We start from the raw sequence: 11,637 nt of genomic DNA, 5'->3' as shown, positions 1-11,637 counted from the left end.
TAGTGAGGAAACATTTCCTGGTTGCATTTTGCATTTGGGGCTTGGTTGATGTTGGGATTTTTTTTTTTAACGAGTGAAATTTCGGTGTTTGCAAGAATTCCTGGCGCCTCCATCCACGTGTGGCTGCAAAGTCCTGGCCCAAGCCCCCAGCACGGGGAGAGCAGCAGCACCACGAGCCCCTGGTGGTGTTTGAAGCTATTTGGCAACCCCTAAAGCCCCTTTTTGATGTAAAACCAAGTTTTAGGGTCATTTTGGGGAAGCTTTGCTCCGGTGAGGTCACGGCTCCCTGTGCCACACTGTGTGAGAGCAGGGAAAGGGCTACACGAGCTCTTTGAGGGCTGATTCCAACAAATCCAGGGGGAAAAGGTGATGTTTGAGCCAATGGAAAAAATACAGAGTGTGGGGGAAGAATTGGGGATTCATATTATTTTTTTTTTACATCCAACTTGCAGCCAAAAAAACAATAAAAAGCCACAGCAAAAATCCTAAAACCCCAAGAAATTCCTGCAGAATAATTCCCTGAAATCTGCTAGCAATTTTTAAACTGAAATCCCCCCCTTGTCAGCAACAATTTCACTAGTTAAAAACCTGCTTTAGAAAGAAAGAGAAAAGGGGGGGAAAAAAATCTCTTTTCATTGCACGTTTTGGCTTTGAATCGAGCCAGGCCAGACCTCTGCCTGTTTGGGACCCAGGCCAAGAGCCATATGCAGGAATAAAGTAAATAAATTCTGGTCAAAACCAGAATATTCTCCTTAAAAGTTATTTTAAAAGCAAAGAAAGGCAGCAACAAAACTATCCCAACATAGATTATTTCCCTTTCTCTCCCTCTTTCCAGAGAGGGACGTGGCTCGGCCGTGCTGTTGCGCCCAGCAGAATGGGACTTTGGAAAAAAACCCTGTAAAAACGCTAAAAATGAGCCCAAAAAAAAGGGTTAATGAGGCCGGGGGATGTTTTGCCGTGGCAATGGGGGGGCATCCAGCCCTGTGCTGCTCCATGGGTGCCTGCACCCCCTTGGCTGAGCCCAAAAGTTGGCATCGAGGTGTCTTAGCAGCACAAATCAACCATGAAATGCCCTTTAGAAATAAAACCCAGCTTTGAGGGGGGGGGCCACAAATTCCCACTTGTTCCAAGCCCTGGTTTTATAAACAGGGGGTCGTGAGCTCACAAACAGGCTGGGATAAAAACCCATGGAATGAACAAAGGGCCTGATCCAGCCACTCCCTGGAATCAGGGTAACTCAGCTTCCACCTCCAGGCTTTAATCCTTGCGAAAAATCACTTGGAGGAGCAGAACTGCACCCCAAACCCACCCCACTCTTTTTGTTTTATTTGAGGCAGCAGGGATGGCCTGCACAGGAAAATTAAATTGGTTCTGGATTCCACCCCCATCCTCAAAACACTGTTTGCAGGCAGCTTGGAAAACACACAAAAAATTAGGATTTTTGTATTTTTAGTGTTTTTCTGCCTGGGGGTTACACCAGGAATTGGGGTTCAGGCTGAGGGGCTGCAGGGGGAGTGGGGATGGTCGGTGCAGGGTCTGGTGGCAGCTCCTAAGCCCCATGGGCAGCACAGCCCACGGCACCCCAAATCCTGCAGCACTCCAAATCCCACAGCACCCCAAATCCCGCCGCACCCCCGGGTCAGGGGTCAGCGCCTGGGGTGCCCTTTGCTCTGCCTCAGGCCCTGCAATGCCAGGGACAGGTGCCACTCACTGCACTGAAATTATTTCCACCCTCGGCTCCTGCAGGATGAGTCCCCACTGCCAGAGGAGAAATGGGATCATTTTGGGGGGACAGACTGCAGGAGGAATTTGGGGTGACACAAGGAGTGCTCTTAGGCCACTGGAAGCCCACAGGGATATCTCAAAACCAAGGCCAGCAGCTCTCCAGCCCCAGCTTTGAATCACCCAGGAAATACTTTTAACAGCCCTACAAAAATAAATAACCATGGCAGTTGTTTATTTATAATAAATAAATACAAACAATTATTTATTATAAATAATAACTTATTAATCACCAAGAAATAAATAACCCCTTCCCCATCACCCTGCACCCCAGGGCCTCGCAGAAGGGAAAATAAAATCCCAGCCCTCTCTTTCTGTCCCTCCTCGCCCACCCTGGCACTGCCAGCCTGGCACGGCCCGAGCCCGAATATCCCCAAATGTGCCCCCAAACCCGCCGGGCCAGGGGAAATAAGGAATCACTGGAGAAAAATAAAACCCTGGCAGGGAGAGGGAGCTGCCAGCGGGCACCACGGCGGCCTTGGAAGCGGTTAAAAATTGGCAAATCCTTCCCAGGGTTTATTTTTGCGCCGTATCGCGCTCAGAGCCGGGCAGAAAATGCAAACTGTGCTCGGCGAGCGGAGTTACCGCCGAGTTTACATTCCTCGAGGCTTCTGGAGCTGGGACGAGGCGAGGGAACTGCTCATTTCAGCTTTTTTTTTTTTTTTTTTTTAAAGCTTTAAAACAGGGAAGTGGCTTTTTTGGGGGGGAGCAGATGGTGATTAAAAAAAAAAACCCAAAAAACAACGTGAAAAAAGTTCGAGAGGTTTTACATTTAAAGAATTTTTTTTTTTTATAGACAGCTGGAATAAAATTAGATCTCATTTCCATAAGGCCGATGGCCGTACTTGTGTTTGACAAATAACTCAGTAAATATATGCATATATATTATATATATTTATATAATATAATACCCGTGAATGTACAAATTAATGTCCAGTATCTTGGTATGCATGTGGTGGGTTTAGCAGGCAAAGGGGATATGGGGATGGATAAAATAAACCTCCCGTGTATTCAAAATCCCTGCTAAATTTGAGCTGAGATTGTAAAAATGATCAGGCTCAGAGTACCCCCCTAAAAAAAAAAAAAAAAATATATATATATATAAAAAAGAGGGGAAAAATTATGGAATAAAAACTAGTGAAATGACTGAGTAGTTTGCTTTAATTTTATTTTTAAAATATACAATAAATTATTTAGCATATTATTTATCACACTGAAACCATTTGAGCTCAAGGCAGACGGAGATTATGTTCCTGTTTGTTCAGGACTACGGAGCGTGCCGAAAAATCCAGGCACACGATGCACGCTTCGGCCCTCAGCAAACTGAAAAAATATCTAATTTTTGTTGCCTTCCTATAGAAAAATATGGTTATTTGAAAGGATTAAGAGATTAAAGGATTACTCGATAACAAGGGTTAAAAATCCAGGTCCAGACACAAAAGGGGTCGATAGAAATGAGGGAATCGCTCTCCCCCCCCACAGCCGCACCAAGCCCAGTGCCCGGGTCGCTGCCAACTTTGGAGTGGGATGGGGAGGGGGCAAAGCCCCGGCGCAAAGCAGCCTTGGGGAACCCGGGGGTGTTCCTGGGTGGAGGGAACAGGACACGGGAGTGTGGGGGGACAGCCCTGGAGGGGATGGAGGATGCTCCAGAGGGCTGCAGGGGACACAGCCGGGGGTGGCTGCCCCCAGGGTGACAGGGGGGTGGCAGGGAGGGTGAGCAGGGCAGGTGTGCGCACCCGGGGGTGGCGGGGGGGGACACACGGGGTGTGGAGTGACCGGGGTGACCGCAGCGGGGTGCAGAGCTGTGTGCGTGGAACGGGGGTGTCCGTGTGCCGGGGTGAGGGTGAGGGCCAGGCCGAGTGTCCGCGGCGCGGGGCCGGGCCGTGCCCGGGGAATGCCCGCGCTGGGGGCAGAGCGGGGCCGGGGGTGCCCGGGGGATGCCCGGGGCGGGGGCGGGCGGTGGGCCCAGCGCTGCCCGCGGCTCCTCCCCGCGCTGCGGTAGCTCCGCACCGGGGCCGCGCCCCCCCCGCCTCCCCCGCGCCGGGCAGGGCTGGAGGGGCGGCCCCGCAGCCAGCCGGGCCCGGGGGGGCCGCGCCGCAGCCCCCGCCACCTACCCGCACCATCCGGGGGCCGCCGTCGCGCTGCCGGGCGAGCGGGGCCGGAGCCTTCCTCCTCCTCCTCCGCCTCCTCCTCTCCCTCCTCCTCCTCCTCCCTCCCCGCCCCCGCACCGGGAGCGTCCCCGCCGCAACGCCGCCGGTGCCCCGGGCGAGGGGAGGAGGCAGAGGAGGAGGAGGAGGCGGGGGCGGCGGCGATGGGGCCGGGGCGCTGCGGGCTGCGAGGAGGAGCCGTTCCCGGCCGGAGTGGGGCTGCGCCGGGGGGGCGCGGGGGGGATGCCCGCGCTGCTCTGCCGTAGGCGCCGCCCGCCCGCCCCGCTCCCGGGCTTTATTTTTAATTTTTTTTAATTTTTTTTTTTTTTTTAATTTTTAGGAAAAAAAAATTTTTTTTTTTTTTTTGCTTGCCTTCCAAAAATACCCATCGCATCCCCCTCGCCATCCCCCAGCCCCGCCACCCCCGCAGCGCACAAGGCCCGGCCGGGCGCGGGCTCCGCGCTCCCGTCACCGCCGCCCCGCGCCCCCCGCCCGCAGCCCGGCCCCCGCCCGGGCATGGCCCCCGGCAGCGCCGCGGAGCCGGAGCGAGGGTGACCGCCCGCGGGGACACCGCGCCGCTGGCCTCGGAGGACTTTTACTATAATTGCCATCATTGTTGTTATTATTATTATTATTATTATTGGGGTTTTAATTTTTTAATTCTTTCGCGGGGCAGCGGTTTTTTTTCCTCCTCTTTCGGCGCGGTGGAAAACACACGTTTTAGACCAAAATCCCAAACCAGCCCATCCATCCTCTTTGCTTTGCGCTTCGCAGCAACTTGGAGCCCGTTAATTGCACTTGGCGATGGTAGGTCCCATGACACTTTCGTTTTCTCTTCTACTTCCCCCCTCTCCCTTCACCCCCCGTGTGCGTGTGTTTGCGGGTGCCCCCACGAGCAAAAGTTGCAGCCAGGGAGGGGGCGGCGGGGCGAGTTTAATACGGTGTGGGGCGGGGGGAGCGGGGCGGCGGGGGCGGGCGGGGGGAGCCGCCGCCGTCTCTCCTCCCCCTGCCCACCCGCCCGCGGTACCGGGGGGCGGAGGCGGCGGCGGGAGCCGCCCGGCGGGGAGGTCGCGGCGCGGCGCGGGGGGAGCTCCGCAGCCAGCGGAGGACTGGATGGAGCTGAAAATGGCCGCTAAAAAAGGGGCGGAGAGGCCGCCAGCCGCACCGACTTGAACTTGGAAGTGACGCCCGGGAGGGTCGCGCTCAAGTCCGCGCTGCGCGGGGCCGCCCTGCCCGTGCTGGGGTGGGAGAAGGGAATCACCGTGCTCGGTGTGAGAATAAAAACATTGCCCCCGCCCCCGCTGTGCGAGGCTTCGCCCGCTTCTCCTCCTGCCAGGCCACGGGAGGATGCGGGGACCGGGCCCGCCCGGCCAAGTTTGCGCGGAGCCGCCGCATCCCGGGGGACCGGGATGTCCCTGCGGGGGGAGGGTGCGGGGTGACTCCAACCCGGGCGGGGATGGGCGGCGGGGGTCGGCAGAAGTTGAGAGTGGAAATGAGTTGTGCGGGAAGAGGCGCTGCGGGGGCTCGTCCCTTCAGAGGAAAAAAAAAAAAAAAAAAGGCCAAAAAAAGCGGTTTTCTTATTTTTGGGGGGAAAGCAGCAGCGCTGGAGCCGCGGCCCCGCGCCGGGAGCGGCCGCGCTGCGGGTCAGGGTCCCTGCGGGGACGGGCGACCCCCGGCGCGGAGGGGAGCGGGGCGCGGCCCCCCCGGGCCGGGAGGTGCCCGGGGATCCCCTTTGTGTTCCGCCCGTGGCGCTCCCCGCGCGCTCTCTAATTAGCGTCATTAGCGCCCGGCTCGGCCGCGGCCGGGGGGGTGCGGAGTCACAACTCGCGCCGTGGAGTTTGCCGGGCTCGGGCTCCGCTGTTTCCCCCTCCCGCTCCCTTTGTGCGGGGGGGTTGCGGGGCTCCCCGGGACGCGGGGGGGTCGCGGGGCTGCCCGTGGCGCTCTCTTCCCCCGTGGCTCCGTGATGCTGCCGGTGGTTGGATAACGCGGCCGGGGGGATCAGCGCGCCCGCGGGATGAGCGGGATGCGGCGGGGCCCCCCCGCACCGGGGCTGGGTGCGGGCAGTGACACCAACACCCCCCCCGCGCCGGGGCCGCTGCTCAGAAGTTGCACATGAATCTGCAGGGTTTTTTCTCTCTCCCATCGCCGGATTGGCTCCGTTTAGTTAAAAAAAAAAAAAAAAATTAAAAAATCAAACCCCCAAAACAAGCAAAGGCGGGCGCGCTCCGCGCCGGGCCGAGGGGGATTCGCCGTCCGCGGGGGCCCCGTCCCTCCCCCGCCCCCCCTGCCCCGCAGCGCCTCGGCCCTGCGAGCCAAAGGGGGTTCCTACATCTTTAAATGGGATGTAATATTTTGGGATGGGCTTTTTTCATAACGTCACTTCATTCCTCGCTCTTTTTTTTTTTTTTTTGTCTTTTTTTTTTTTTTTTCATTTTCTCATTCTTTCTTTCCTCTCTCTCTCCGCTGCCTGGGTCTCGGATGGAGCCGCTTCCCTTCTAACTTCCCCGCCGCCCGTGCCTGCAGGCTGGGTGCGGACCCCCGACCCCCCCCCGGGGCGAGGATGACCCTCCTGCCTCTTTAAACCGCCCCCCCCAAAACCCCAAACAAACAACAACAACAAAAAAAGCGCTTTATTTTCCAAGTGGGGGGGGGAGAATTTTGCTTTTTATTTTTAATTTTTTTTTTAGAGGTTGGTTTGTTTTGGTTTGGTTTCTTTTTTTTTTTTTTTTTTTTTTAGTTTTTTTGGCGGGGGGGTGGAAGTTGGAATCTTTTTATTTCCTCCTCGGCCCCCCCTCCCGCGGGGCCGCCCCCCCGTGCCCGGCTGCCCCCCCCCGGGCCCCGCAGAGCCGCTCCGGAGGAGAGAGAGAGAAAAAACGCCCGGACTGCTCCAGCCTCCGAAATGACTCAGTAACTTTTACGCCTCGAGTCTCAGCCCTGCAATTAGGCACTTTCCCAGCACGGCTCGGGATGTATTCGTCTCCTCTCTGCCTGACCCAGGTAACCGGGACCCCCCCCCCCCGCGTCCCCCTCCCCCCAATTTGCTCCTTTCGCCGCAACAGATTTTAGCAGTTGCAATACAAAAAAAGAAAAAAAAAGAAAAGAAAAAAAAAGAAAACCCAAGAAAATGCAACACCTCCCTCCCTAAAAATAATCATAACAGAGAAAGGCGGGTTGGGGCCGTGCAGAGCTGCTCAGAGGAGCCGCGTTCCCCTCCTGTCCCCCTCCCTCGCCTTTTGCAGGGCTTTTTTTATGGTGTTTCTGGTGCTTTTTGGGTTTTTTCAGCCTTCACTTTCACTTGGGGCGTGGGGGGGTTGGAAGATTGCGTTGTGGTTTGGGTTTTATTTTTTGGTGGCTGCGCCCAGAGGTGGGTGGTGCGGGGAAGCCGCGGGCTCTGGGGGTCAGGGGGGCTCCGTGGGGTGCGGGGGGTCCCCGGTGGGCTCGGGGAGCCCGGGGGGGTCGGGGCTGCAGCCTCGGGCTCGGCCGTGCCGCCTCTTGCGTAGCGCGAAACTTTTTCCTTCCCTGCCCCAGCCTGGCCGCACATGGTGGGGTGCAGGGGCTGGGGGGGGCACGGGCGTTTTGTGCAGAACCCCCCGAGCTTGGGCCAGCGCGCCCGGCCGTGCCACGCTGCGCCGAGGGCAGGGGCCGGGCACGGCAGGATGTGGGGGCACCCGCGCTGTGCCAGGCAGGGGCGATGCCAGCCCCCGTGGGGGTGCCGGGGTGCCGAGGGGCAGCCCCGGGCGGGCGTGGGGACACCGATGTCACCGCAGGCCGCGGCGGGGTCCGGTGCACGCGGTGCCACCGAGCGGGGCGTCCCTGCAGCCCCCAGGAGCGGGGGGGACACCCAGGAACCCCCCCCAGCCCTGCCCTGCCCTGCCCACAGCGCGACCACTGCGGCTCTGCCTTTGCATCGCGCTTATTGATCGCCGATATTTATTTAATTATTGAGCAGGCGGCTCTCTCTGCCTCGTAACCTGTTCCCTGCTGGCAGCGCTGCCCGCTCGGGGCCCGGCCTCGTGTGCGCTCCCCGGCTCTGCTCTGGGGGGGCTGGCAGGGGATGGGGGGGCTGCTGCAGGACCCCTGCCCTGCCCTGCCCTGCCCTGCCCTGCCCTGCCCTGCCAGGCCCCCTCCCTCGGCACGGGGCTGGGGCTGCCCCGGGGCTCGGGCTGCGCTGCCCGCGGGGGTCCGTGCGGGTCCGTGCGGGTCCCTGGGGGTCCGGGGGGGTCCGGGGGGCCCCTCGTGGCCCGCTGGGGTGCGGGGGCAGCGCAGGGTCCGGCCCCGGCCCCCCCCCGGCCGCAGCGTGAGCCTGGTGAGGACACGGCCGGGGTGGGCAGTGCCAGGGCTGCTCAGATGACCCTGAGGTGGTGCTCCCTGTTGTGTGGTTGACTTGGCAAGGGTCACACCTCAATCTGGCTTATTTACTTCTCTTTCTTCCTTTCTCTTTTCTTCTTTTTTTTTTTTAACTCTTTTTCTTTCTTTTTTTCTTTCTATTTTTTATTTGTATTTATTTTTTCTTTTTTTCTTTCTTGCTTGCTTTATTGCTTGCTGTTTCTCTTTTTTTTTCCCCCATTTTTTCTTTCTTGTTTTTTTTTCCTTTTCTTTACTAACCCGCCTTTCCCACCCTGACTCCATCCCTCTTAGGGGTCCCAGCCCCCCGAGTGTCCGGCTGGTGCTGGGTTGGCAGCGCGGTTGTTGCCAGCTCTCGGTGCTGGTGTGCTGTGCGAGCCGTGCGGCCGCTGCCTGGGCCGGGGCTGGCCGGAGCCTCTCTCCTCACCAACCCGCGCTGTTCCCAGCTCTGCTCCCGGCTTTTCCCACTGCCCTGGCACGGGGCAAGCTCTGGTGTCCTCCCCCTCGAGCCCGGCTCGGCTGGGACCAGCCCTGGTCCGCAGCTCCAGCCCAGCCGATCCCATTCCCGTTCCCGTTCCCATCCCACCCGCGCGGCGGGCAGGCTCGCCCGGGCTCGGGAGCTGCGGATGGTGATGTGGATACATTGGAACGTGCGCGGGAGCCGCCCTGCCTTGGCCTTTGCGCATCTCCCCGCCAGCAGCACCGCCAGCCCCGGAGCCCGGCACGGCCCTGGCACCGCGGGACCCCGCAGGCGACATTCCCGGCCGGAGCGGGCCCGAGCTGGGCAGCCCGGCGGCACCGAAAGAGCCCTGGCAAAGGGCTGAGAGCCCGGGACACGCTGCTGGCCACGGCCTCGGCCGCAGCTCCCGCCAGGCTGGCGGTGGCTCTATGCCCTCCCCGCTCTGTGTCCCTGCTTGGGGACTTCCTCCCGCTTCCGCAGCTCACCTCTGTCCCCCTCGGGGCCAGGCCGGGCAGCCAGGAGGGAGCTGCCGAGATTTAGCAGGGAAGCAGCGCCGGAACCGCCGCCACGCCGAGGCCTCTCCCTGCCCACGGGCAGCGGGGCGGGGGCCGGGGGGGTCCGGCTGCCCGGGCTCCGAAATAACCCTGGAGCTGAGCACCTGCCAGGGGCCTGCACGTGTGTCCCCCGGGAGCTGCTCCCGAGAAGCCGAAGGGATTTCCAAAGCGGTAACAGTTATCCTTGGCTCCTGGATCCGCGCTGGGGGACATTTGGGATCCTTCTTGTGGGGGAATATTGCACATTTTATAACTGGCGATGCTGCTACACCTCTGGCTCGTGCCTGGTACCTGGCAGTGCCCCCAGCACACCCGCAGCTCCCCACCCTGGTCCCTGCAGGATGGGAAAGAAGTGAGATGGGCGCCGTCCTCCAAGGCCGCCGCAATGTTGGAAGCTGGGCATCCCAGCGGGGTCTGGTCAGAGACCCTCCTCCCTCTGCCAGGCTCCATGCCAGGGTGCAGAGCTGATTCTGGGATGGCAGAGGCGATGCACCCGCGCTGCCTGACCGAGAGCCAGTGCCCAGGCACGGACCCCTGTGTGTGCCCAGTCAGTGCCACGGGATGCGAGGGGCATCGGGGAGCGCCTGGCTAAGCTGGCCTGGCACAACCCTTGGTACCAGCAAACGGGCACAGCTCCGGGCCTGGGGGGTGGAGCTGGGCTGCCAGAAGCATTGCAGCCACGTGGCACGGTCACAGCCACATCTCCAGGCATCCGAGGGGATCCCACCTCTCCGCGGCCACGGCCAGCCCCACACACCCCTGGGCTGCTGCAGGCATGTGGCTGGGGCTGGGAGCTGCCTGCTGGGCACATCTCGTGGGGCATCCTTTGGCAAACCCCCTTCCCAAAAGCGCCGAGGCTTTTCAGCCCCGGTGCTCACCCCCTCCACCAGTAGCTCCCGAGAACTGGTTTCCAGCCGGGAGCTCAGATCGGCTGCCAAAGGATGGGAGCAGCAAGCCGGGCATGGCGGGGGAAGAGAGGGAAGGTTGCAACACACTTTCAATTCTCCCATCTGCTGAGTATTGTTTGGGAAAAACAATGAGGCTGTTCTTTAAATGCAACCTTCGGGAGATCCTCGCTTTCCCCGCGGCGCCCGCCGTGCCCGCCTGCCCTGGCGAGCCCTGCCCGCTGCTCCTGCCCGGTCCCAGCTTAAATCCTCACCCGGGAGAAGCAGATCCGGTGTTCAGGGGGGTTCTGATGCTGGGCCGGAGGGCCAGAACGGGCACACGGGAGGGAGGGGATAAAGGCAGCTGTGTGAGGGGCTGCTGGCCGGCGCTCACGCTGTGCCGCTCTCCCCCTCATCACCTTGAACTTGTCTGGGGCCTCGTGCAGTAAATCAGCCGCCCTTTTTCCAGGTATCTGCCGATTTCTCCCTTCCCTGGGCAGCTTCGCCCTGCCCACGGTTCCCTCCCTGACCGTGGTTCAGGCCCCTCATGCCCACAGTTCCCTGTGTGCCAGGGCAGGGAGCGATCTCAGCGCTGCGGGTGTGCGCACGCCTTTGCAGACTGCCGAACAAAGCCCAGCTGCCAGAGCCCAGAGCCCTGCCCGGAGCTCTTGGAGCAGTTGGGAATAGCTCCCTTTTCTATTCCCCTGAGCCTGGCAGGGCTGGGCATGGATGCCAGGAGCCTGATCCTGTTTGGACCCGGCGGTTTCTCCCCTTGCAGGGGTGCCTGTGGCGGGGACGGTGTGGCCAAGGCGGTGCTGGCGTGGCAAGGCTCGCTGGGCAGAGGAACCATGGCAAGGGCTGGCCCAGCTGGCCCTTATCAGGGCACAGCAAAGAGAGAGAAAGGCGGCTCCCCGAGTGGGGAGCTCAGGGGCCTGGGGCAGAGCTGCCACGGTGGCACCGAGGGATCCGTCCCGACCCCGGGCTGTGCATGGTGGGGAGGGCCTGAGTGGGGATTTGGTACTCCCAGGGAAAGGGAGGGTCAGTGTGTCCTGTCTTTGGAGGTGGTGGCAGGTCTCTGCCAGGCAAGGCTCTCTGGGAATGGCCCCAGGGACAGGGACAGCTTGCCCTGTCTGCTCACCCACCTTCCTTGCCCGATGGTGCCTGTGCCAGCCATCCGTGTGCCTGGCCCTGGACACATCCCTGCAGCCCAAGGGGTGCCCGTTTTCCCCCCATCACTGCCGTTGTGCCTGCACCTGTTGTAGCCACAAGCCAAGCCCTTGGTGGCAGGATGGGGATGGGGACGGTGGTGGGGAGCATCCCCAGAGTCCCTCACTGAAGGGAAGAAGGAGAGTTGGGGAGGTAAAATCCCTCCCTGTGAAGCTGGCACGCTGCCTGCCACCCCCGGCCGTGCTGTGGCTCCTCGGCGCAGGGATGGCAGTGCCAGCACAGAGCATCTCCGAGGGGGC

General features: G+C 60.4%; 1 protein-coding gene across 2 annotated transcripts in view; it reads left to right on the top strand.

Moving 5' to 3' along the window:
* Positions 1 to 4,311: 4,311 nt before the first annotated feature.
* Positions 4,312 to 11,637, top strand: part of NFIC (nuclear factor I C) — a 37,974-nt gene continuing 30,648 nt past the window's right edge. Inside the window, exon 1 of one of the 2 annotated variants that reach the window (XM_074528686.1) lies at positions 4,312 to 4,736. In XM_074528686.1, coding sequence (XP_074384787.1) covers positions 4,734 to 4,736 — 3 coding nt within the window. In that variant the 5' untranslated portion in view covers positions 4,312 to 4,733. Of the gene's footprint in view, positions 4,737 to 6,660; positions 6,927 to 11,637 lie in introns of those variants that run through there. The other variant, XM_074528685.1, reaches the window with a different exon arrangement.

The sequence above is a fragment of the Zonotrichia albicollis genome, chromosome 29 (assembly GCF_047830755.1).
Source record: "Zonotrichia albicollis isolate bZonAlb1 chromosome 29, bZonAlb1.hap1, whole genome shotgun sequence".
Classification (NCBI taxonomy): domain Eukaryota; kingdom Metazoa; phylum Chordata; class Aves; order Passeriformes; family Passerellidae; genus Zonotrichia; species Zonotrichia albicollis.
Note: the sequence above shows the minus strand (reverse complement) of the source record. Positions and strands in the feature narration are given on the sequence as shown.